General features: G+C 66.4%; 1 protein-coding gene across 1 annotated transcript in view; it reads right to left on the bottom strand.

Moving 5' to 3' along the window:
• CACNA1H (calcium voltage-gated channel subunit alpha1 H) overlaps positions 1-23,753 on the bottom strand; it is a 61,497-nt gene that overhangs the window by 3,902 nt on the left and 33,842 nt on the right. The window contains exons 2-30 of the mRNA XM_053213854.1: positions 22,657-22,769; positions 22,412-22,545; positions 21,892-21,989; positions 19,438-19,597; positions 18,289-18,607; positions 18,002-18,094; positions 16,149-16,923; positions 14,698-15,140; positions 13,306-13,457; positions 12,248-12,433; positions 11,534-11,651; positions 11,206-11,361; positions 10,903-10,993; positions 10,554-10,762; positions 8,318-8,728; positions 7,663-7,763; positions 7,378-7,501; positions 7,232-7,300; positions 6,953-7,137; positions 6,608-6,734; positions 6,239-6,364; positions 5,925-6,014; positions 5,501-5,693; positions 4,988-5,005; positions 3,433-3,584; positions 2,532-2,641; positions 2,220-2,353; positions 1,929-1,999; positions 439-517 (exon numbers count right to left, since the gene is read on the bottom strand). Of these exons, the coding sequence (XP_053069829.1) occupies positions 439-517; positions 1,929-1,999; positions 2,220-2,353; positions 2,532-2,641; positions 3,433-3,584; positions 4,988-5,005; positions 5,501-5,693; positions 5,925-6,014; positions 6,239-6,364; positions 6,608-6,734; positions 6,953-7,137; positions 7,232-7,300; positions 7,378-7,501; positions 7,663-7,763; positions 8,318-8,728; positions 10,554-10,762; positions 10,903-10,993; positions 11,206-11,361; positions 11,534-11,651; positions 12,248-12,433; positions 13,306-13,457; positions 14,698-15,140; positions 16,149-16,923; positions 18,002-18,094; positions 18,289-18,607; positions 19,438-19,597; positions 21,892-21,989; positions 22,412-22,545; positions 22,657-22,769 (5,037 nt within the window). The remainder of the gene's footprint in view (positions 1-438; positions 518-1,928; positions 2,000-2,219; positions 2,354-2,531; positions 2,642-3,432; positions 3,585-4,987; positions 5,006-5,500; positions 5,694-5,924; positions 6,015-6,238; positions 6,365-6,607; positions 6,735-6,952; positions 7,138-7,231; positions 7,301-7,377; positions 7,502-7,662; positions 7,764-8,317; positions 8,729-10,553; positions 10,763-10,902; positions 10,994-11,205; positions 11,362-11,533; positions 11,652-12,247; positions 12,434-13,305; positions 13,458-14,697; positions 15,141-16,148; positions 16,924-18,001; positions 18,095-18,288; positions 18,608-19,437; positions 19,598-21,891; positions 21,990-22,411; positions 22,546-22,656; positions 22,770-23,753) is intronic.

The raw sequence follows: 23,753 nt of genomic DNA, 5'->3' as shown, positions 1-23,753 counted from the left end.
TGCCCACGCTGGCCAGAGCCTCGGGCCTGGGGGGTGGAAAGAATCCCCGGTGACCATTAAAAAGGACACGGGGCAGCGTTTGTATCCCAGGGACCACAAGAAGCGGGGAGACGGGTGCATGTGCGAGTGCGTATCTGCACGCGCACACTTCCTCACGCTCACGTATGGCCCTGTCCTCCTGGCTAGGCGTGAACACCTGTGTATCCGCGCACATCCGTGTGTGCATGCGTGTCAGGGGTCTGCCACCACACTCCTGCGAATGCGCGGATGCCCCTGTGTGAGGCCGATGCACGGGCGGGTCTTGGGCAGTGAGGGCTGATGGGGGCGGCGGCTGGGTGAGGACACAGATGGGGCAGGAGGCGGGTGGCCGGTGTCTGCCGGGCGGGCACCCGGTGCCTGGGGGGCCGTATGCGCGTGGGCGAGGCTGTGCACACTCACCGAGCCTCCCAAACAGCTCCACCCCCAGGGCAGCATAGATAAAAAACAGGAGCATGAAAAGTAGGCCGAGGTTCCCTACCTACACGAAGAGAGAAGCAGAGTGAGGTCAGGGGCAGCCTCAGCCCCCACCCGCTGGGCTCTCGGCGCCCCACCTCGCCGCCCTCACCCACACTCCTGGCCAGGCTCCCGACACTGCCTTCGAGCCCTGTTCTCTACCCGTCCCTTCAGGCCCTGGAGCTCTGTGGCCCCCGGGGGCCCCTCTGCCAGCACCCCCACCTCGGTCCCTCCTCGGTTCAGTTCCTCACACCCACCCTGCACCCCGGGCCCCACCGCCCCCTGCTCCTCTGCTCCTCAGAGCCCCAGGCCACCTCCAGCTTCAGGGACCCCACTGGGGACTAGCTATGCAGACCTAGGGTGTCCTGCCCCCTGCCCAGCCCCGGCACATGCCGCATTCGGCAGGGCGCCCTGGCGTCCTGTGACCCGTGCCGCTCCTTCTCTAGCACCCATCCCCCTGACTCCTCCACCCCTTCCCCCCATCACTCCTGCTGGCACGGGCCTCAGGGGCCGCAGAGGGGACAGGAGGGGGCTGGCCGAAGGTGGGAGGGGGTGTGTGGTGTGCAGATGGCTGGAGAGGAGGGGCTGTGGGGGTGAGTGAGCGGCTGGATAGGAACGCGCTGGGCTAGCAGACGGACAGCTGGCTGGGAGAGCTGGACATGGACAGAAGGACACAGGTGGAGAGATGGCTGGTGGGAGAGTTGGATATATGGACAGGAAGACACGGATGGACAGACGGACGGACAATTGGTAGGAGAGTTCGATTAACGGACAAAAAGGACACAGGGGTGGACGGATGGATGGACAGTTGGCGGAGAGTTGGATGTATGGACAGAAAGACACAGGAGTGGGTGGACGGATGGACGGCTGGCGGAGAGTTGGATGTATGGACAGAAGGATATGGGTGGATGGACAGATGGACAGCTGGCGGAGAGTCGGATGTATGGACAGAAGGATATGGGTGGTTGGACAGATGGACAGCTGGTGGAGAGTTGGATGTATGGAGAGAAAGACACGGATGGACAGACGGATGGATGGCTGGTGGAGAGGTGGACGTACGGACAGAAGGACACAGGGGTGGACAGACACACTGGGTGCTGTCCTCTGAACTCAGACAAGTCCTTCTGGTCCACATCCTCTGCCCACTGCATCCAGAATCGGACTGGGGGAGGTGCGCCCTGGTCTCCAGTCTTTCCCAGAGGAACCGAGGCCCAGAGAGACACGGCCCTCCTCTCTGCCAGTACAGCAGAGGCGTTCCCTGCACACGTGGGGCGGTTACCGTGGCTTTTGCAAGACCGATGACCGTGTTAGCGAATGAATCGCATCGAGTGAGGCCCCCCGCCCCGCTGCGCCTCGTGGTCTTGGGGGCGGCTGTAATGCCCACCTCAGGGCCGTGAAGCGGACCCGGGCCCCGGGTCGAGGAGCTGCTGACCTACCTGGGGCAGGGCTTGAACCACCGTGTCCAGCAGGGCCCGCATGCCTGTGGCCATCTTGAGCAGTTTCAGCACTAGGGCCAGGAGCCGAGCATCAGTGGGGGGCGTGGGGCCTGGGCCAGTCTGACCCTCCCCTGCTGCCGGAGACCCCGGGGCCACCCCCATCCCTTATGCTCCCCGGCCCCTGGACCGAGCCCAGGGGGACGCCGCAGGGCGAGCCGAGGAAGGATGCTGGGCCCGGGGCCGCGGAGGCCACGAGCAGGGGTCCCCGGGCGGGACAGGCGGGCGGCCTACCGCGGGCGATGCGGAGCACACGCATGATGCGGATGATGGTGGGGTTGATGGGCAGGGCCGCGTTCATCTCGATCTCCTCCAGCGTGATGCCCATGATGGACAGCAGCACTATGGCCAGGTCCAGCTGGTTCCACCTGGGGCAGGAGGCGGGCGGGCTCAGGGCCTCCTTCCGGCGCCCCGGCTGCGTCCCGCACCGCTACTCGGCAGAACCGCGTCGTCGGGCCTCGGGCCGGGACCACGGGGCGCAGGGCTGTGGCTCTCACCCGCCCGTGCCCCAAGGGTCCTCCAGGCCCCGGGGCCCGCCCCACACACCTGTCCTTGAAGAACCTCCGGAACCCAAAAGCCACCAGCTTCAGCACGGCCTCAAAGACAAAGACGATGGTGAACACGTAGTTGCAGTACTTCAGGGCCTCGTCCAGCGACTGTGAAGAGAGCGTCAGGCTGCAGGGCCAGCCCGAGGTGCCTGTGTGCCAGCCCCACCCCGCTCCGCCCCAGCAGACCCTCGTCCCTCGGGCCTGGCCAACAAGCCCTTGTATGCAGGGCAGTGCCTGGTCTGGCGGCGTGGACAGCCTCTGGGACAAGGGCACCGGTCCCTCCCAAGCCCAGACCCCTGGCCCAGCCTCAAGTGGACCCCTGCCCACATCCCAGGACGTGGCCATGCCACACCCGGCGTGGCTTCAAGGAAAGCCACGGAGGTTCAGGGTGGGAGGCTCTGTTGTTCTCGTCCCTTCCTCTGAAGGAGAAAGAGGGATGTCCTTTCTTTGATGAAATGGGGACGCAGACCAGATCAGGGCGAAATAAAAAGCCGACTGCCTTCCCCCTGCCCGTCCCCTGCCCAGCTGATGCCTGGGCAGCTGGATGTTCCCACAGACAGCACTACTGGGGGGAGGGCCCTCCTCATTCGCAGATGGCACCATGGAGGTAGCGGGGGAGGGCCCCCCAGGGCACACGGCCCAGGGAGGTTCAACCAGTTCTAAAAAAAGGAAAACAAGGACGCTTTGCTCAAACCATAGCTTCACATACCCCACCAACCCCAGCGAGGGCTTGGGAAAGTCTGCAGACGTGGGACCCCTGCCCCCGGCTCTGACCAGGTCCACCCCGCTGAGCGTCAGACCCCACCAATGGCCCTCCCAGGGCTTGCGTCCTCGCCACTGGTCCTGCGGACGGCGGTGGGGGGCGGGGGGAGCGGGAGTCTCCAGGCACTGAGCCCCACCTTGGGCTGGTTGTAGTGTTCCATAGACATGGTGATGACATTGACCCCGATGATAAAGGTGATGAAGAGGTCAAGGTAGTGGCTGGTGCACAGCGAGTGGATGGACCGGCGGGTGGGCGAGTAGTCCGCATAGTAGGGCCGGCGCTGGGCCTCTGCAGGGAGAGGGTGCCGTGAGCTGGGGCAGGGGGCTGCCTGCGCCCCGCGGCACCAAGATGGCCCCGTTCGTCTGCTCGGAAGCTGCGGTGTGCAAGCTGCTGGGGAAGGGCCTTGGGCTCAGACACGGGGGTTTGCGCGAGCCTGGGGGAGAGTTTCTCCCCAGAAAGGGGGCACCATTTGGGGCAAGAAGTGGCTCCTGCTGCCGGCTGGAACCACGGGAGGGGAGGCCTGGGGGACTGGGTCTTAGGAGCATGTCGCCCATCTGATCAGGGGGCCCCAACCCCAGGGCAGGGCCTAGGAGTGGGCCTGGCAGCCGAGACCCCACCTGGGCCCTGCCCTAGGGTCCCGCTCAGTCCCCACCCTGCCAGGGGCTCCCAAGCCGGGCTTCGTCGTCGGCCCTCCTGGGCTGACAAACACCAGCGCAAACGCCCTGACGAGGAAGCCTGAGCAGACAAGGGACTTCCCGGGCGGCAGGGTCAGTCCATCCCTGACCCCAGCCGCCACAGGGCAGGCTGGCCTACCCCCTGCGCTCTCTCTCTCTCTCTCTCTCTCTCTCTCTCTCTCGTTCCGGGCATGAGCTGGCCCCGGTCACCAGGCCCAGAGTCCCTCCCTCCTCGTCCTCCAAGGGGCCAGTGGCCACCGCCTGCTGTCTGGGCTCTGCCAGACCTCTGGTCCATCTGAGGTTGATGGCCACGACCTGGGGCGGGGGTCATGCGTCCTCCAACGGTTCTGCCTGCACTAAATGCTGCCTGCAGTCACCCCGTTAGAGCTTATCGGTGTCGGCTGAGCACCAAGTGAAAGCACAGCTGTCCCCACCGCACACACACACACTCCTGGGCCACAGCACCCTGCACAGGCGTGGCCAGGGTGGCAAGAGCTATGGTGGCCCGAGCCAGAAGGCCCAGGGCCTGGGAGAGCAGGGGCTGCTGGGAGCCGACCCCTCCCCGGGACCCTCATGCTCCCTGGGCTGGCGTGCAGTCACTAGAGAGCTTGGCTCAGCTCACAAAGCCAAAGATGCAAACAGCCGGGCAGGGCAGGCCAGTGCCGGGGACGGGGAGCGGCCACAGATTGGCAGGTGCCCCAGGACACAGCAGAGCTCCAGCCATGCAGGCAGCCAGGTGGAGGGACGAACCCAAGCTTGGAGACGGCAACACGGACACCAGGCAGGTGAGCCAGCGGATCCTCCCTCCCGCTGATGCCCGGCGCCCACCCCCCAGCCATCCTGGGCCCACCCCGCGATGGACCCCAGCAGGCCCGGCACCAGCCTGCAACGTCCACCCGTCCCCATGGCAGCAACGGAGCCCGGAGCAACGGAGCAACGGAGCAAGGCCAGCCCGTAGCCCCGTGCACTGGCTGGCCGAAGCGGGGGGCTAAGACATGCAGGGCGGGGGGCAGATACCTGGGCTGGGGAAGGTGCCTGGAAAGACAAGGAGATGGTCTGAGCTGGCCTCGGGGGGTGGGGCATGGACACTCCACACGGGGCGGGGCAGGTGGGGACACTCAGCAGGCCCCCTCCTGCAAGAAGCCCTCCTTGCTCCCGAGCTGGCTGGGACTCCCCTAAGACCCTGTCTGACTGACGGCTTCGCTCGCTCTTCCCTCGGGAAACGGACCTGCCCCTGCGGTGACGGGCGCTGGAAACCGGGGGTCTCGTTCGTGTCCTGTGCCCCTTGGGAGAAGATCCCCGCGCCACCTGTCCCCGGCGCCCTCCCCTGTCCTGGCCCCTCCTTGGGGGGGGGGGGGGGCCCGGCCCCCACGCAGGCCCAGGACGAGGCGGGGCACTCCGGTCCCACCGCGGAGAAGCTGCTGGGGCCCGCGTGGGAGGGAGACCCGGCCAGAGCCGTTCCGCAGTCCCACAGGCACGGGGCTCCCGCGGGTGGAAGGGGCCGACCCACCGCCACCCGGAGCGCCTTACTCCTGCGTTTCCTCTCCAGGCGCCGCTGCCGCTTCTCCTCGCGCCGCCGGGCCTCCTCGGCCTCCTGGTGCTGCCGGCACTTGTGAAAGTTCTCCACCACGACGCCCACGAACATGTTGAGCACGAAGAAGCTGACGATGAGCAGGAAGGAGATGAAGTAGAGCAGCATCCACGGGTTGTGGTTGGGCACCGGCTGCGGCACACAAGTGACACGTGCGTCCCCGTCCTCCAGAGGGCACGTGTCCCCAGGACGGCCCACGCACGGCAGGATCCGAGACGGGGCTGCCTGGGAGAGCTCTGGCCCCACACGGCTGCGAGTTCTGAGGCCAAAGGCAGCCTCTTGGGGTCAGGTTGCCCGAGACGACCCAGAAGACACGGAGAAGTGGGTCCCGGGAGGCCGGGGCTGCCCCCCCGCCCCCCGCACCTGCTGATCTATGCCCACGGCGTCCAGCCCGTCATACATAATGTTCACCCAGCCGTCCTTGGAGGAGAGCACGAACAGGGACATCAGCGCCTGCGGGGCCGGAGCAAGGGTGGTCACCACAGCCCTGCCTTCACCCCGAGACACCAGAGGGACCACACGACCCCCCGCTGATGGTCTCCGGCTCACAGACAGACCTGACCGTGACTGCCGTCCGGGGTTTCCGTTTTTCCCAGAAGGAGGAGGGCAGCCTGCACCCGCTGCCTGCACCCCATCCCTGCCCTGCCCATCCCCCACCAGAGCCCCGCCCCGCCCACCTGGCCTAGGTTGTCGAAGTTGTACTTTCGCCGCACCCAGCGGTAGCGCGCTGCGCGGCACTCGGCCTTGGTAGAGATGTTCCTGGTATCGGCGCCTTCGCAGTAATAAAACTTCCCCTTGAAGAGCTGACCAGGGCGTCGGGGTCATCCGGAGGGCCCCGCCCTCCTGGCTCCCAAGCCGGCTGGGACTTCCCTAAGACCCTGACTCTGACGGCTTTGCCCGCTCTTCCCACGGGGTCAAAACTCACGGGGCGGACCCATGAGTCCACCAGACCCGCCCCGCACAGCCCTCCCAGGGCTGCCGGGCTGCTGCTGATCACAGACCACTGTCCCACGGCTGGGACACCCACGGGCAAGCAGGGTGCGCACCTGCACCCCCAGGATGCCGAAGATGATGAAGAAGGCACAGCAGATGAGGACGATGTTCCCGATGGGCCTGAGTGACGATATCAGAGTCTCCACCACCAGCTTGAGGCCTGGAGCACGGCTGATGACCCTGGACGCAGAGCAGGGGCCCATCCTTGAACCCAGCCCGCAACCCCCATCCCCCATGCCCCCCCTCACTCCCGCTGCTTCCCTGACTCCAGGACCCGCCCCTCCACAACCCCACCCCCACCTGGCAAAGGCCCCGCCCCTTCCCCCACTCCTCCTCTCCCTGCCTCCTCCTTGACTCCAGGCCCCACCCCTCCCTGGCTCCGCCGAGGCCCCGCCCACCTCAGAGGCCGCAGCGTCCTTAGCAGGCGCAGCACTCGCAGGATGCCCAGGATCTTGGCGCCACCGGCGGAGGCCATGGCTACCACGATGTCGACCAGGGACACCAGGACCAGCAGCCCGTCCAGCACGTTCCAGCTGCTCTGCAGGTAGGCGTGATCGCCGGAGACCAGGCCCAGGGCCACCACCTGGGAGGCGCAGAGGAGGGGCCCAGGTGGGGGGCACATTCAATTGGGGGCTGGGACAAGTACAGAAACTGGACACTGCTGGGCCCGCTGGTACCTTCACCATCATCTCAGCCACAAAAATCGCCGTGAAGATGTAGTTGGAGACGCTGAGGAAGACACGCTCCTGCAAGGACAGGCTGGTGAGAGGGGCCCGCCGCGCTCAGCCGCGCCCCCACCCCCCGGGCCAGAAGGGCGCCTCACGGTGCTGCTGGGGTCGATGTCAGGCCTTTCCAGGGCGATGGTGATGCAGTTGAGGAAGATGAACACCAGGACGACGTGATCGAACATCTTGTGGGCGATGATCTTCTGACAGGAGACCCGGAACCTGGGCGGTTGGGCACGTGAGGCAGCGTGACCCGCTCCAGGGACAGCGTGGCTGCTACAGCCCCAGAGAAAACAGCTCCGGGGCGCAAGAGACCCCGAGGCCCAGGGACGCTCACTGCGTACCCAGGGGGCGGAGTCAGCCCCTCGCCGCGTGCCCCTCACCTGTTCTGCGGGGAGAAGAGGTACAGGGCCCAGGGCTCCCGGCTCCGACACCACGCGGGCTTGTAGGGCTCCAGCACCTTGCGCAGGCGCAGGCAGCAGCTCTGGGGGCAGAGGACGCAGGTCCTCAGGGCCCCTCCCAGCCTGCCCCCGCCCCCCACCGCGGGCACTCCCACACTCAGGGCCCGCCTCCTCCTTAGGCCCAGCCCCATCCTTCTGTCTCTGGGGTCCCAGCAGTTCCAGCCTGGTCCTCCCCACCCACTGACAGAGACCCCCGCTGGGAGTCCAGGGGACCCCTCCCCCAGCTGGCCCCCATCCTGCAGAACCGCCCTGAAAAAGGGCCTCACTGAGAAGGTGGCCCTGCCCTCTGCATCTGAGGAGCTGCCTGCCAGGGGCTGACCTGCTCAGGGCTCGGAACCACCCCTCAGGTGGGCGCAGGGTCGAGCCCGGGGCCAATCTGCTCCAGGGCTCCGGGTGGATGAGCTGAGGCCGTGTCCCCGGCATCAAGGGCTGCTCAGCCTGTCCTGCTCTCCCCACCCACTTGTCTTGGGGCACCAGGAGACCCCACGAGTGACGTGGGGCCTGGGTCCCCGCCTCAGGCTCTGCTTTGGGGAACAAACCCAAACAGGAGGGAGGTGTGGAGGATGGCCCCACTCACGTTCTCCACGTCGTCATCATACTCGGCCGAGTCCTCCTTGTGGCTGTCGATGCGCAGAAAGAACTCACTGGGCAGGGCGAGCACCTGCCCGTTGCAGTCGTGGAACTTGCTGGGCAGCAGCGAGGCTGGCCGCGGGGGCCGCAGGTCCAGCGTGCTGCGGTGGTCCAGGGACTCGGCACGGCGCAGCGGGACGGTACGCGTCCCCGGCGAGGCCCCCGCCCCCGGCCTGCCGTCCTCCGCCTCCTCGTCCGTGCTCCCCTTGCCCTCCCCGGACAGCAGCGACTCCCGCTCCCCGCACTGGCTCCGGCGCTTGAGGCTGGGTGCGCGGCCCAGGCTGTTCCAGCTCGAGCGCCGGCTGCTCCAGGCACTGTTGGGGCCCCAGTGGGCGCAGGGCGAGCTTCGGAGGCTGGACTGTGTGTAGGGGGGTGAGGAGTGAGCAGGACCAGCCCCCCGCTGAGACGTCCCAGGCCCTGGGCACCTGGCCACAGGGGCTTTTCCTGACCAGCTGCATTACTACTAACCCTGCTGGCAGCATCTGTCTGTGGATCACCTCCTATAACGCGCACACAACCCTACCAGCGAGCAGACTGCTTTTTCAGTGGTCTGCCTGTGGCACAAAGCCGGCCAACGAAGAGCCTGAGACAGCCAGTGAGTGTTGGGAGTGCTGAATTGGGCTGGGGCTGGGGCTGGGGCTGAGTTGGGGCTGAGTTGGGGCTGGGATGGGGCTGAGCTAGACTGAGGCTGGGACTCGGGGTTGGGGTGGGGCTGAGCTGGGGCTGGGGCCAGGGCCGGGCTGGGGCTTGGGCTAGGGCTGGGTTGGGGCTGAGGCTGGGGCTGAGCTGGGCTGAGGCTCCGGCTGGGGCTGGGCAGAGGCTGGAGCTGGGGCTAGGGCTGGGGCTGAGGCTGGGGCTGGGTTGGGGTTGGGGCTGAGGCTGGAGCTCAGGCTGGGGTCAGGGTCGGGGCTGGGCTGGGGCTGACCTGGGGCTGAGTTGGGGCTGGAGCTTGGGCTGAGCTGGGTTGAGGCTGGGGCTGGGGCTGGGACCGGGGCTTGCGCTGGGGCCCGTTTGGGGCTGAGACTAGGTTGGGGCTGGGATGAGGCTGGGTTGGGGTTGGGGCTGAGGCTGAGGCTGGGGCTGAGCTGGGCTGAGGCTGGGGCTGGGGCTGGGACCGGGGCCGGGGCTGGGTTGGGGCTGAGGCTGGGGCCTAATTGGGGCTGAGTTGGGGCTGAGCTGGGGCTGGAGCTTGGGCTGAGCTTGGGCTGACCCGGGCTGAGGCTGGGGTCGAGCTGGAGCCAGGGCCGGGGCTGGGCTGGGGCTGGGTTGGGATTGGGACTCGGCAACTTTGACCGTTCTGGCCTGGAGAGCAGGTAGTGGTGCTTATCAACAAGCCTGGCACCAGCACTGGGCCAGACATCCTCAGACACTGGTAGGGCTGCTGGGTGGGCTCCCAAATCAGCTAACTGGCCACCGCTGGACTTATACAACTGTTGAGTTGCTGTCTCAGAAGAAACAGGGGTTTTGCTTCTGCCTCCTCGCCCTCTCTGCTTTGACTCACTTCTACCCCCCGGGGCCAGCACGACGCTGCCTGTCCCCCTCCCTCGGTCCCCAGCATCCAGGCTGGATGAATCAGGCCGCTATGCTGCTGCTCGGCTGAGCGCTTCTCGGTGATGGCCACACTACGTCCCATCTTCCTGCTCTGCCTCGACTTTCCTGCATGTACACGCCCCGCCCACCCCTGGCTTCCCCTCGGCGGCTAGCTTCTCCCACTCTGTCCCCCCTACCCGCCCCTCCCCCGCCTTCTGGAAGCAGGGTGGACTGTGTCTGCTGGGGCGGCGTTTCCTGGGTTTGCATGGGGAGCCCCCGCCCAGCTTCTATCATGTGTCCCCCCCACCCCCCGGCTTCTGTCATGTGTCCCCTCCCTGCTGTCCCTTTCCTTTGCCCTCCCGAGGTATGTCCTGTGTTCTACCGGCTTTTATCTTTCACTTCGGTCGAGAAGATGAGCTGCCGGGGAGGAAGGGATCGCCACGCTCTCCCACGTGTGCTCCGCTCACGCTCCGTCTGCAAGAGCTGCTGCTCTGGCTCCACGTACGGGAAAACGGAGCGCCTGTCTCCTCCGCTCGGGGATGGGGACCCACGGGGTGGGACTGTGGCGCGTGCAGGACCCACACTCATACTGGGAAAGGCCCCAAGGACCCGCGTGGGTGAAGCCTGGAGCCGGGGCAGGGGAGGGTCCCTACCAGTGACTTCTGGTCGCCCAGCTGGGGGTCCACAGAGCTGCTGCTGCCGCGCCTCGACTCCAGGAGGCCGGGGGCCGGGTCCAGGTGTGGGGAGCTCTTGGGGGTGGGCATGGGCGTGGCCGCTGTGCGCATGATGAGGGGAGGGGGCAGGCTGCCTCGGCCCTCCAGGTGCCCGTTGGGGGTCACTGCCAGTGGGTACATCTTCACCTCTGCAGACAGGAGGCGGGGATTTGCACCTGCAGAGCTTCCAGGAAGCGAACGTGCCCCCTAGAACTTGCCCACGGGAGCCCGTGCTAGGCCAGGATGGGGTGAACAGCACCCCCTTGACCCCCATGGTGCAAACGCTCACCCGTGGCCCGGGCGTCTGGGAACTTGTCAAAGTCCTCCTCCAAGTGGGCGGATGTCTTGTCCTCGTCCGTGTCGGATCTGTTGGCGTCACCCTGTGGCCGCAAACAGGAGACACACGTGAGGCTCCCCTGGGACAGGAACCATCTGCGTCAAACACCCCCACGCAGGTCTCCTCCCTGGGCTAGGCTGGCGTGGAGGTGGGCGTAGCCGGGAGGGCTGGGCCCGAGATTACTGCCAAGGGCAGGTGTGGTGGCCAAACGACGCTTGCTCTCCATGTCTGTCTGGTGGGATTCCCGCCCCTCACCTCTGCCTGAAAGCCCTCCACCAGGATGGCCACCAAGAGGTTGAAGAGTACATAGTTGCCGAAGGTCATCAGTGCCACGAAGTAGAGGGCCGCCCAGGAGGATGTGGAGGCCATGCCGTTGTAGAGGACAACGTTCCAGTCCTCCTGGGTGAGTATCTGCAGAGAGGGGCCGGTTGGGGCTGGAGATGCCGAGGAGCCCTGGGGGGCGGCTTCACCGCACTGGCCTCAGACAGACCAAGGCACATGCTGGGGCTGCCCCGAGCAGGGCGGGGGGTTCTCCCGGGGACCACCGTTCCCGTCAGGGGATGCCTGCCCACCCCGGCTGTACCTGGAACACGGTGACGATGGCCCACAGCAGGGAGTCAAAGTTCTTCCTGTCGGGGACCGTGTCTCCGGTGTCCGTTGTCAGGCTGAATTTGCACCCAAAGAGGTGCATGCCCAGGATGCTAAGGGCAGGACAGGATGGCAGGGAGGCGGGCAGCAGGTGAGCAGGTGCAGCACCACGTGGCCATCCCTGCCCCCAGGGGTTGCCCTTCCACGCCTTCCCCATTGGCCCGGTCCCCAGCTTCCTACTTTACAGGGGCCTCCCTGCCGGTGCCCATGGCCTAGCCACCTCCATCCTACAGGTGGGAAGACGGAGACCGGGGTGGGAGGAAACGGGGGCCTGTCTTGCTCAGCCTGCCTGGGCCATTCTCTGCCCCAGCCCATCCTTGAGGCTTGACCCCACGCCAGGCTGACACACAGTGGGTGTTCAGCACACAGGTGAAGGCTGCCCCCACTCCTTCCCTGATTTCCTTGGGGCACAGATACTCATCCATCCATCTGGGGGTCCTGCCCATCCCCCCACCCAGCTGCGAGCCTGCAGAGCGGAGCCCACTCTGGGGTCCCACAGGGCCTGCCAGCACACGGAGGACCAGCCAATGAAGTCTGAACAGAGAACCAGGGACGGAGCCTCCACAAACGGGGGGCAGAGCGGTGGGCGGGCCGTGCCCTAACCACGTAGCCCCGCGGGGGCAGGACGGCTCCCCAGCAGCCGACCCACCTGAAGATGAAGATGAAGAGCATGAGCAACATGCAGAAGGTGGCCACGTTGTCCATGGTCTTCATGAGCACCACCAGCTGGCGCCGCAGCGCGGGCATGAAGCGCACCAGCTTGAGCACCCGCAGCAGCCGGAAGGTTCGCAGCACCGACAGGCCGCCGTCCGCCTGCCCGACGATCTCCCAGACGCTGCGGGCCGGACCGCAGGTCAGGAGGGGCCCCGCGTTGGGACCACGCCCCCGGCCCCGCCTCCCAGCGCCACACCCCCTCCTCACGAAGACCACGCCCACCTCCCTGGGGACCCCCCCCCCCCCGCCACGCCCCCCGCCCCTACTCTTGCCAAAGCAGGAATGCCAGCCCCGGAGCCTCAGTGGCTGAGAAGTTAAGCTGTGTCAAGGCGACTAGAGCCCCGCGGGGCGGGGGGGGGGGGGGGGGGGGTGCGATTCACCATCTAAATAGCTGCTGTCGCTGGTGGCTGCCGGCCTCCAGCAGCTGCGAGAACTTGGGCTCTGCTCTGGTCAGAAACTTCTCCATCCGGGGCCCTTTCCCCATCCTGTGCTCCTTACAGCGAGCTCCGCCTACCTCGTCTGCTCCCACTCAACCCTGTCCCCGCCAGGGGGGACCCCCTTGACTCCTGAAGGCCCTGCTCCCTCCTGGGGGAGACAGGTATCCCCAGATATCTCCCACTCCTTCCCGTGTTGACGCCATGCAGCAGATATCCCAGAGGAAAGCTGGCCTTCCTTGCAGGCACGGAGCCCTGAGTGGGCTCCAGCCAGGAGGCGGAAGGGCCGCCGAGTGTCTACGCTGTCCCCACAGGGAACGGCTCCACCACATTATGGAAACATTCTGAAACGCGGTGGACTGCGTGCAGCTGGCAGCGCCAGTAGGAAGGGACCTGGTCCCAGGGACGGGACCCCGCCCTGCCCACGATGTGTGAACTCTGTACAGCCTGCCAGAAACACTGCCCGCAAGCCCTCTCCCTCCGACTGGGGCTCTGCTCTCGGGGCGGGGCGGGGGTGCGGTCCCGGGCCCCGTGGCCCAGGCGGGAGACAGGGGACCACCTGATGACCACGATGATGCCGTCGAAGATGTTGTAGGGGTTCCGGATGTAGCCCAGCGGGCCGCAGGCCAGCAGCTTCAGCAGCATCTCCAGGGCGAACACACTGGTGAACACGATGTTGCTGATCTCCAGGGCGTTGGTCAGCTCGTCAGGCTGCGGGCAGTGGGGAGGCCGTCACGCCCCACCCACGGCTCCCACCCCTCGGAGGCAGGAGGGCTCCCTGCCCCCAGGAATCTGAGCGCGGGTTCAACTACACTGATGCAGCGGCTTGGAAGCAACCCGACTGGCTGCCCTCTGGAGGAGGAAGCGGATCCCAGCCTGCCTGGCCCTCCCACCCTGACCGTCACTGGCTCCCCTAGGCCCTGCCAGCATGTCTGAGACCGGAGCAAATGGAGGCCACGGGGACGTGGGGACACCAGCTCCAGGGTAGGCGTGGGGGACCTGCCTTGCATCTGCTTCCCTGGCGTCTGGGGGCCTTGCATACCCCTTCTTGCTGGCAGGAGGTTCCAGAGGTCTTCTTACTGGGGACCTGCTGACTCATCTGTGTGTGTGCCTGAGCTAATGTATACGTTCCCATGCATGTAAGCACGCCTGTGCACACACGACACGTGTCTATACACGTGTTCCCATCTGCACGGGTGGGTCTTACACGTCCACGTGCACTCACGTGACCACACACACCAGCGTGTGCACGTGTCCACGTGTGCAGAGGCTCTTCCTTACCAAGGAGTCCCCTGAAATCTGCTCACGTCCCTGTCCTTGGCTCTCACCCTCCCGAAAGGAGCCTCCCCACACGGGGCCTGCGGAAAGCCACCAATGCTCGGGTTTTCCCTAAATCCTCCAGAACGAGAAAAGCCATGTAAACCCCTGGAAAAGCCCGAAGAATGGGACACGAGGAACTCCATTTGGTCACCCCGAGGGAACCAGCCTGGTCCCTAGAGAGGACACCTTCTCCCTGCCAGACCCGGCTGCCGCCCTTCCTGAGGAGGCCCCGGTCCAGGGCGGGGGGTGAGGAGGGCTTCCATGGCTGCTGGGGGGCCAGACAACCCCACCACGGGCTCCCGAGGGCCATTCTACACTTTGGCCTCCCGTGGCCACGACGAGCATCCCAGCGGGCCTGGCTCACAGAAGGGGAGCCCTGATCCACGAGAGCTGAGCCCATCCTCAGAAGAGCCACGAGGTGGCCTGGGGAACGCCCTTGGTCTCTGCTAGGTCTGTGGTGCTCTCCGCGGACCCCAGATGGGTAGAAGCTCCACACGGGAGGCACGGCACGTGTCCGTGCTCACTCGATGAGGACCCAGTCCCAGAAAGGGACAGGAGCGTTTGTCAAGCGACTGAGCAGCCACCGTCCCTGGCCCCGCCCCCACCCTCAGGTGGGCCCGCGGCCACCTGCCTGCTCGTGGTATTCGACGCCCATGCTCAGCGTGTTGGTGAGGATGGCCACCATGATGCCGCGGTTGAAGTACTTGCTGTCCACGATCCGGCGTAGTTTGCCACCGAAGGCGGCCCAGACGCGGCCCGGCCCGCCCTGCTCGCCCGGGGCCGCCCGCCGGCGCGCCCGCTGCCGCGCGCTGCCCTGGCCTGGCGCGTCCGCCGCCGCGGGGGGCCGCATGGGGTCACGGCGGTCCCCGTGCCGCACGTCCTGCGTGAACTCGTAGACCCCGTTGCCTTCCGAGCCCCCGCTCTCGGAGTCGCTGAGCTCGAAGTCAGGGTCCTCCGGTGCGCTGGCACAGTACGGGCAGCTCTTCAGTTCACAGGTCAGCGTGCCCGCCTGGGGGCTGGGCAGGGGGCAGGGCACGCTCAGGCCCGACAGGCGGCTGGGGGCCCGGCCCAGTCCTGCGGGGGGAAGGACACGGGCCTGGTCAGGCTGCCGGGCCGCCCCTGCAGCGGAGGCCTCCGCGGGGTGAACGGCGCACGCGCGCACGCCCGGGTGCACGCATGCGCACCCCACACTCACTCCGCCCACACCCAAGGGAAGGGGTTCGAAGGAGCAGAGCGGCCGATCGGCCCCACAGCCACGCCACCCACGCAAACAGAACGCGAGCCACGGTCTCGGACTTCGCGAGGCGTAATTCATTGCAGCGTCCCGAGTCACTGCTATCTGAACCTCCGTCACTCTGACACAGAAGAGTCACAACAGTCGCCGAGGAGCCGTGACACCGCTCTCCTGTGCTGAGTCTCTGGGACCCAGGGCGGGCTTCACCCCGACTTCACCCTGCAGTTTCCACCACAGCTCACACTCCTGGGAGGCACCCGGCGGCCCTGCCCTGCCCTGCCTGCTCCGGATGCGCCATGGCCCGCACCCTGCACGCACCCCCTGGGAAGGCCCTGCAGTCTGCAGGGGACCTGGTGTCCCTCCACCTGCCTATCCGAGGTGGGTGCTGCGGAGCTCCAGTGGGGAGGGACCGTGAGTGTGTCGGGGGACATCCCCGCGCCCTCGGGGGCTCTGTGATCTCTCCCTCCCTCCCCCGTCCCAGCACCCCCACCTAGAAGGGAACCAGACACTCTTCCAAAGTGGTCAGTCCTAGACATGGGCAGGTGGTCCCTCCTGGGGCCGAGGGGGGCGGGGGGCAAAAGGACACAGGCTTCAGGTTTGACGGGTTCTGTCAGCCTCAAATTCTCATACCCTTGTGGGCAAATGCTTGTGTGGCACTTGCACTGAGGCTACGTGGGGCTCGCTATAGACCAGGTGCTGTCCCCTGCCACCGGTCGTGTCACGGCCCAAGGGGCCCGGGGCCTCCCCGGGGAGCACACGGGCAGAGCAGATGTGAGAGTCCCGCCTCCTCTCGGCTCACCGGGCCCAGGTCCCACCTCCTCTCCACAGGCCGGGCCCGGGGTCCTTACCGTGCTCCCCGACCAGATGCTGGATCTTCTCATAGGGATCAGGGCCCCTCAGGCTCAGGGGGCTGTGCTCTCCGGCGCCCGGAGGCCCGCCGGCCCGCTTCCCCTTGGGCCCGAGGCCGGTGCCGCCTCTGTTGCCGCCCACTGACGAGGGCAGGATGGTGGGGTAATTCATGGCCCCCAGGCCCGTGGCCAGCTTGAGGCCGGCGGCGGCCACGGTGTGCGCCACCCGGGCCCTCTCCTGCGGCCCCTCCACGTGGCAGTCCGCATGGTACACGCTGTGCACTGACTCGGCATCGGGGGGCCCGCGGCCCGGCGAGGGCGGCGACGGCAGCGCCCCAGCCCGCACCAGCCTGCTGTCCTCGGGGCCGGGCCGGCGCGGGCTGCCGTGGCTGAAATGGTAGTGGTGGTGGTGATGGTGGTGGTGGTGGTAGACCAAGTGGTGGACGGAGGCCGCGTGCCTGCCCGCGCGCCGCGGCCGGCGCCCGGGACCCTGGCCGTGCAGGGCGCCGCCGGGGTCCACCTTCTGGCGCCAACGGCTCTGCCAGCGGGCGTACAGGCGCAGGCCGCGCCTCTTGACCTTGCGGCAGACGTGGCCCACGTACTTGAGCAGCTCCTCGTAGCAGCTGCCGGGCTCCGAGAAGCTGGCCAGCGTGCTGTCGTTGGACAGGTAGCGTGCGCGCTGCTCCCGCATGAGCTGGTTCTCCCGCTGCTTGGTCTCCGAGAACTGCGTGGCGATCACCACCAGGCACAGGTTGATCATGAAGAAGGAGCCCACCTGCGGCAGGCGGGCAGGGGTGAGCCTCCTGTGGCCCGGCCGCTGACCCAGGCCGTGGGGGAGGGGGTCACGGGCTGTCGGGGTCGGGCGGGGCGCCCCTACGACAGAGACTGAGCCCCGGGGGGAGACGCCGGAGAGCCACCGCACGGTGGCCGAGGACCCAGCTGTGAGTGAGGCTGGTGGGAGCGCCCCAGGATGGGTGGGGTCCTTGCTGATGCAACGCCGAGCCCCGGCACCCACCGCGGGCTGCACAGACCCTTGCCCCCATCTGCGCACATGTGGAGGACACGGCGGCTGGCGGGGTGGGAGAGACCCCCCTTCCCGTCACCTGCACGGCTCGCTCCCTTCCCCACTTGGTCTGTTCCCGACGAGACCCTCTCGACCGTGGCCACCGCCCGCCTCTCCAGGGTGGACCTCTCCAAACCCCTCAGCTTCACTCCCTCCGTGGCAGGGTCACCACGCGATGCTCTCCTCTGCTCACACTTGTGGTCAGAAATGAGGCAGGGCGTCTGCCTGTCTCTGTGCACAGCAGGGTCTTCACAGACCCTGCCCTGGACACCACGATGTCTGGAGGCCCATCTCCACCGTAGGGAGCTGTGCCTGCTGGGGCACCTACGCTCCAGAGAGCCATGCCTTTGGGGCAACCTGTTCTGCGGAGAGCTGTGTCCGGAGGCTCATGAACACCGTGGAGGGCCGTGACCCCAAGACACGGTCCGGAGTCTTCTGGAGCCTCCAGACGGGACCTGGCCGTGAGAGGGCCTGACGAGGCCTCCCGGAGGTGGGCTTTCTCCTCCGACCACCTCCCGCCGGGAGCTCAGCGGAAGCCCCCGGCCCTAGCACAGGCAGCCCTGGGTCTCTTTTGCTCTGGCCCGCCCTGCAGCTCGCCTAGTGCAGGGTCCCCGAGGGAGTCAGCAGAGGCTGGGATGGCGCAGCCTGGGGACGTGGCGACATCCACCGAGAGGGGAGTTGAGGGGTCTGCAGTCAGCTGTCACGACACAAGGGCACCTCCACCCACTGGCGCTGGCGGCCACAGACATCCTGCCCAGCCCCCAGGACTCGCCCCGTCGCCCGCACTCACGATGATGAGCAAAATGAAGTAGATGAAGTTGTAGAAAGAGTGGGCGTCCATGACGTAGTACATGATGTCCACCCAGCCCTCCAGCGTGATCACCTGGGGGGGCAGGCGGCTGCACACACGGATGGCCCTGGGAGGGTGGCAGGGGCCTCCTCGCCTGCGTCACCTCGGGGCCCACCGTGGGGCTGGTAGGGCAAGTGAACCGACCCCCCGGGGCCCCCCCACGCTCGGTGCACCCCCTCGATGGGGAAACTGAGGCCCAGGCCCTCAGCCGCAGAGCCGGGACCCACCTGGAAAATGGCGATCCACGCGTAGCCGATGTTGTCGAAGTTAATGGCGCCGTTGTGGGGGTTGGAGCCGCCCGAGCGGCACACGTTGTAGTACTGGTTCCAGTTGATGCAGGCGTTGCGGCCCGCGCCAGCCACGCCCTCGGCCTGCGGCTGCCCGTAGGCCTCCCAGCCCAGCGTGCACTCCACGCGCAGCTCACGGCGGCTGGGGATGTGCGAGCACTTCTGCATGCCGTTGTCCCGGCGCGAGGAGCATATAAAGGGATTCTCTTCGCCCTCCTCTGTCTGGTAGTACGGCCGCAGGAAGGTGAGGTTGTTGTTCCTGCGGGCGGGCGGGAGGCGCAGAGGCAGAGAGGGAGACACAGAGAGACGCGGAGAGATGGGGAGAGAGAGGCCAAGATACACAGGAACACACGCAGAGACAGACACAGAGAGGCAAAGACACAGAGAAGCAAAAAAACAGTGAAAGACAGAATTGGGAAACGCGAAGGCAGTGAAAGAAAACAGGCGGACAGAAACAGTGAAACACGAGCGAATTAACAGAAAAACAAAACCACACCTAAAAACAGAGAAACCGGAACCCCAACCAGAAATAGTCTAGAAAGGGCGCATCCTTAGAGCTTCAGGCTAGAGAGGGAGAAGCCTTCTGGGGGTGGAGCATTGGATGCTAGACTGGAGGCAGACTGGGGGCGGAGCACTATCCTAGGCTGGGGGAGGAGCCTGCTGGGGGTGGAGCATCAGGTGCGAGGCAGGAGGGGGCGGAGCCTTCTGGGGGCGGAGCATCTGGGGCGGAGCTGGAAGGGGAGGAGCCTGCTGGGGGCGGAGCCTCTGGGGCTGGAAGGGGAGGAGCCTGCTGGGGGCGGAGCCTCTGAGGCTGGGCTGGAAGGGGAGGAGCCTGCTGGGGGCAGAGTCTTATCCTGGGCTGGGGGAGGAGCATCCTGGGGATGGCGCATCAGGTGCCAGGCAGGCGGGGGTGGAGCCTGCTAGGGGCGGAGCATCTGGGGCTGCGCTGGAAGGGGAGGAGCCTGCTGGGGCAGAGCATTGTCCTGGGCTGGGGAGGAGCCTGCTGGGGACAGAGCACTTGGGGCTGGGCTGGAAGGGGAGGAGCCTGCTGGGGGTGCACAACCCACAAGAGCCCTTAGGGCCACCCACCTGGCAAAGGTGCTGTCCAGGAAGCAGCGGTTGCGAAGCAGACCAGCCCAGAGCTGTACACCCACGATGCCGAAGATGAAGAAGACAAAGAAACAGAGCAGAAGGACGTTCCCGAGCATGGGCAGTGTGTCCAGCAGCAGCGTGACCAGGATCCGCATGCCTGCAGGTGGCAAAGAAACAAGTCAGCAGGGCGGTGCTCTCCTGGGGTTCCTCTAGGCCCCCACCCCTCCTGTGGGCCCTGCACCCTCCAGCTGTTCATACATGGGTATCAGCGACTCGGGGTGGGGGGAACCTGCACTGTGTCCCTACACATTCAGCGGGCGAGACACAAGGACCCCTGTAGATCAGACCTACATAAAGGACAGCAGGGCTGTGGGCCTAGGTCTCGAGGCTGATGGGTTCCCCCCACTCCTCCTGAATGACTGCCAGAGCCCCAGGGACCCCCAGCAGCTCAGGCTTTGGGCTGCTTCCAGCCCTCAGGAGCCTGGGGTCTTGCAACGGGGACAGGGCTGGGAGCATTTCTTTCCATGCTCTGCGGGAACCATGCAGAAGTGGGCCCTGCACTGGAGGGAGGTGGGGGGGCCGCACGGACACCCAGGGCACGTAGTGGTTTTTCCAGAGAGAGTTTTGAAGCCCTTGTTGCCTGGGTGCTGGGGGCTGTGAGAGGGTAAGTTAATTAATCCAGTCACCCAAGCCCTGTGTGCCCTCTACTCACCTGCACCTGTCCCCTCCCAGACCTGAACAAGGGTAAGACAAACAAGGGCCAAGGCTCAGGCAGCAAACAGCACCCTCGGTCAGGGGGTGGGGGAGGGGGCAGGTGCCGAGGCCTCAGAGCAGCACCTGTGAAGTGGCAAATGGCAGAACGGGCACCTGGGGTCACAGGGGGTGAACCATAGCCAGGAATGGCATGGAAGTTTCAGAAGTGGTGGGGAGAAAGACTTTTTTAATTTTTTTTTTTTTTTTACATTTATTTACTTTTGAAAGACAGACAGAGACAGAGCACAAGCAGGGAGGGGCAGAGAGAGAAGGAGACACAGAACCTGAAGCAGGATCCACGCTCCGAGCCACCAGCACAGACCCCGACGCGGGGCTCGAACTCGTGGACCGCACAATCATGACCTGAGCCGAAGTCGGCCACTCAACCGACTGAGCCACCCAGGCGCCCCAAAGGGGAGGAAGATTTGTAAGGGACACGCAGCCAGACATGAACTGGCTCAAAGGGCACAGATGTGATCCAGGGATCAGAGTGGACCCCAGGAAGCCAGTGAGATGCAACTTCGCCTAGGGGAGGTGCGCAGTTTGGGACAGGGAAATGTCCCCAGAGGGAGGCCAGGCTGCTGGGGACAATTCTGGACACTGCAGACATTTAGCCTGAAAAGTGAGTTCTGCAGAAATGGGCCGTGTTGTGGCTTCCCTGCTCTCAAAGGTGGGCCCAGGTGAGCAGACTGCGTGGTGGGTGCCAGGCACCGAGCTGAGAGCCATGCACACCAGCTCCCCTCACGCTCACAGCTACCTGGGGGGGGGGGGGGGGTACCACTAGTGTCCTGCTGTTACAGTGGGGAAAACCGAGGCTCAGGGAGGTCAGTACCTTTCCCAGGCTCACACAGCACCTGAGCCCCACCTGACCCCTGAGGACAGAGCCAGCTGGGCAGGCGGGAAAAAGACCCAGGGGTCCCCCAGCACAGCACAACTCCGTGACACCTGCCCTCTGGTGGAGCTGACGGGCCCGTGGCAGGGGGGTACTGGTCCCTGGCTGGGGGGGAGGGGGGCACACCCTTCGGGGGGCTGTGGGACAGGCCTGGGTGCCGAGGCTGCCAGGACTCAGGCCTCCCCGCTGGAGAGGTTGTGTGCACACGGTACGCGCAGACCTGTGCACACACACGTACGCACACGCCTTACGTGGTACCGTGGGCACTGCCCTCCTGCCCAGGGAGAGGAACGGCTGAATTCACACGCGACACCGGAAAAGACTCAAACCATTCCCCCGCATGGGCAGATGACCCGTGTAAGGGTGGGCCGCTTTCCAAACAAGCACCCACGTGACTTCCCGGAAGCTTCTCTACGCTGCACTGAAGCACCAGATGCCTCTGGCGGAGACAGGACCTAAGAGTCAGTGGCACGCGCCGGATGACGAAGCCACCAGGGCCTGCACAGCCCCCAGTGTGACCCAAATGTCGTGCAGATGAGAAGCCCGAGGCCCAGAGCGTCCGGTCACCCCGCCGCACTGTGGGGAGCCAGGACCCCACACTGCCTGCCTGTCACACCGCAACATGGTCCAGGATGGCTCTGTCCTCCCCAGAAGGGGCAAATCCTCCAGGGCCCTCCTCCCCCAGGACGAGGGTCTGTGCTGGGGCCAGAGAGTCCAGAAGCAGGCGGTGTGCCCTAGGGGCCCCTTGAGAGCTGTCAGTAAGGCCGGTAGGACACCCAGTCCTGTCCCACAAAGGGGTCACTTACTGGGCACACGGTTGATGGCACGGAGGGGCCGCAACACACGCACCGTCCGGATGGCGGAGAGGCTCACGTTGTGTCCGTCCAGGGAGTACTCCATCATGCTGGTGGAGGGGCAGCGGGACACAGAGGCTCAGGGGGTGCCCACAGCCCCGGGGGCAGAGGTGAGCACAGCCCTTCTCCAGGGCCAGGAGGCCCCGGGCAGGTGACCACACGTTGGGGGCCTGGTCCCCGAGCTGTATGTCGAGCCTCCCTGGGTCACCACTGGGGCCCCTTACCGCTCACCCCATCTGCCTGTCCTGCCACCCCCACTGCCAGCACAGGGAGCCCCAGGACCCGCGTCCGGCTCCCTGGCAGAGGCTCCCAACCCTCAGCCTCCTCCCAGATTAGGCTTTGCCGGGGGGGCCCCTGCAGAGGGCACCGCCCATCCCCCTTCCTGGAGGGCCCCAGGGGCTCCCAGCCAGGCTCGGTCAGGCACCGGTGCCACCGCGGGGCAGCCCAGCTTTGGGGGCCAGGGGGTCCGTACCCCGCCATGACGATGAAGAAATCCAGCCTGTTCCACGTGTCGCCCAGGTAGCACTTCTGCCCGAACAGCCCCAGGGCGACCATCTTGATGATCATCTCCACGGCAAAGAAGGCGAAGATGAAGTCGTCGAAGGCCTGGTGGGAAACGGGGCCTGAAAGGCGGGGCCTGGGAGGCGGGGCCTGCACCCCCGCACCCAGGGGCTGCCCCCGCACGCCCGCACCCGGGGATGCCCACCACGGGCCCACCTCCAGGATGCTGCAGCGCTCCGACCGGCACTCGACGTCCTCGCAGGGCCGGAACATTCCCAGGGTCACGCAGTTGAGCATGATGACCAGCATGCTGACGTGCTCGAACCACGTGCGGCAGGCGGTCGAGTTAAGGGTGGACGCTGGAGGCTGAGACGGTCGCGGGGCAGCAGGGCAGGGGGCGGCGGCACCCCTACGGCCGCCACGGTGCCTACAGGCACGTCACGGGCTGAGCCCTCAACAGCCCCCGCGCCCACCCCGTTGGCCGGGCCTCAAGGGGCAGAGCCCTGGCGCTGGCCACCGTGCGCAGTGACCGCTGCATTCCCGCGTGGGCCACTGCTGCCACCCCCGCGCTGTGGATGACGGCTGCGGCTCCTCTGCCAGGCTCTCCCCCCCCAGCTCGGGTGTTCCAGAGTGTGGCCACACACTCGGTGCCACCAACACATGCTGCAGACGCACACGAACCACGAGGGGGACTCCACGCTAACCCCCACGTGATGCCAGCAGGCGCGGGGTGCCCTGACCACAGCAGCTGGGATGACGGACACAGGCTTTAGCTCAGCTCAGGGACTGCGCGTGGAGGACCCACAGCCCTCCTGTGCGCCTGGATGGATGGGGGCCAGGGAGGCCACCCCAAGCGGCCTGCAGCGACCGGCCACCTCCAAGAGTGTCCTGCTGGCAGGAGAGCGTCAAGGTGGCGTGGGGGCCTCGGGAGCTGGGTCAGCAGCCACCCCCAGGTACTCTGCACTTCCGCCACTCAGACCCGCGAGAACTCCCGGGCATTCCCAGAGCAGCCACCAGGTGGCGCTGGGGCTCCACGCAGGCTGCACAGTGGCCTGGCCCACCGTAGCTGTCTCTGAGAAGGGGTGCATCCCTACACCCGGCCCAGCTGGATCCCCAGGAACTCACGGAGCCCTGTGTGAGGCATGGGGAGAGAGCCAGGCAGCACGGGGGACGGGGGCTCCACACAAACCCTGTGGACGCACGCACGCAGTCCTCGTGGCCGGGAGGGCTTGGCGGTACTCTGTGCACCGCCTCCCCGCCCCCCCCCCCCAATGTCATCCCCACCGCACGAATCCCTGGACCCACCTCTGAGG

Source organism: Acinonyx jubatus, chromosome E3, assembly GCF_027475565.1.
Source record: "Acinonyx jubatus isolate Ajub_Pintada_27869175 chromosome E3, VMU_Ajub_asm_v1.0, whole genome shotgun sequence".
Lineage (NCBI taxonomy): Eukaryota > Metazoa > Chordata > Mammalia > Carnivora > Felidae > Acinonyx > Acinonyx jubatus.
Note: the sequence above shows the minus strand (reverse complement) of the source record. Positions and strands in the feature narration are given on the sequence as shown.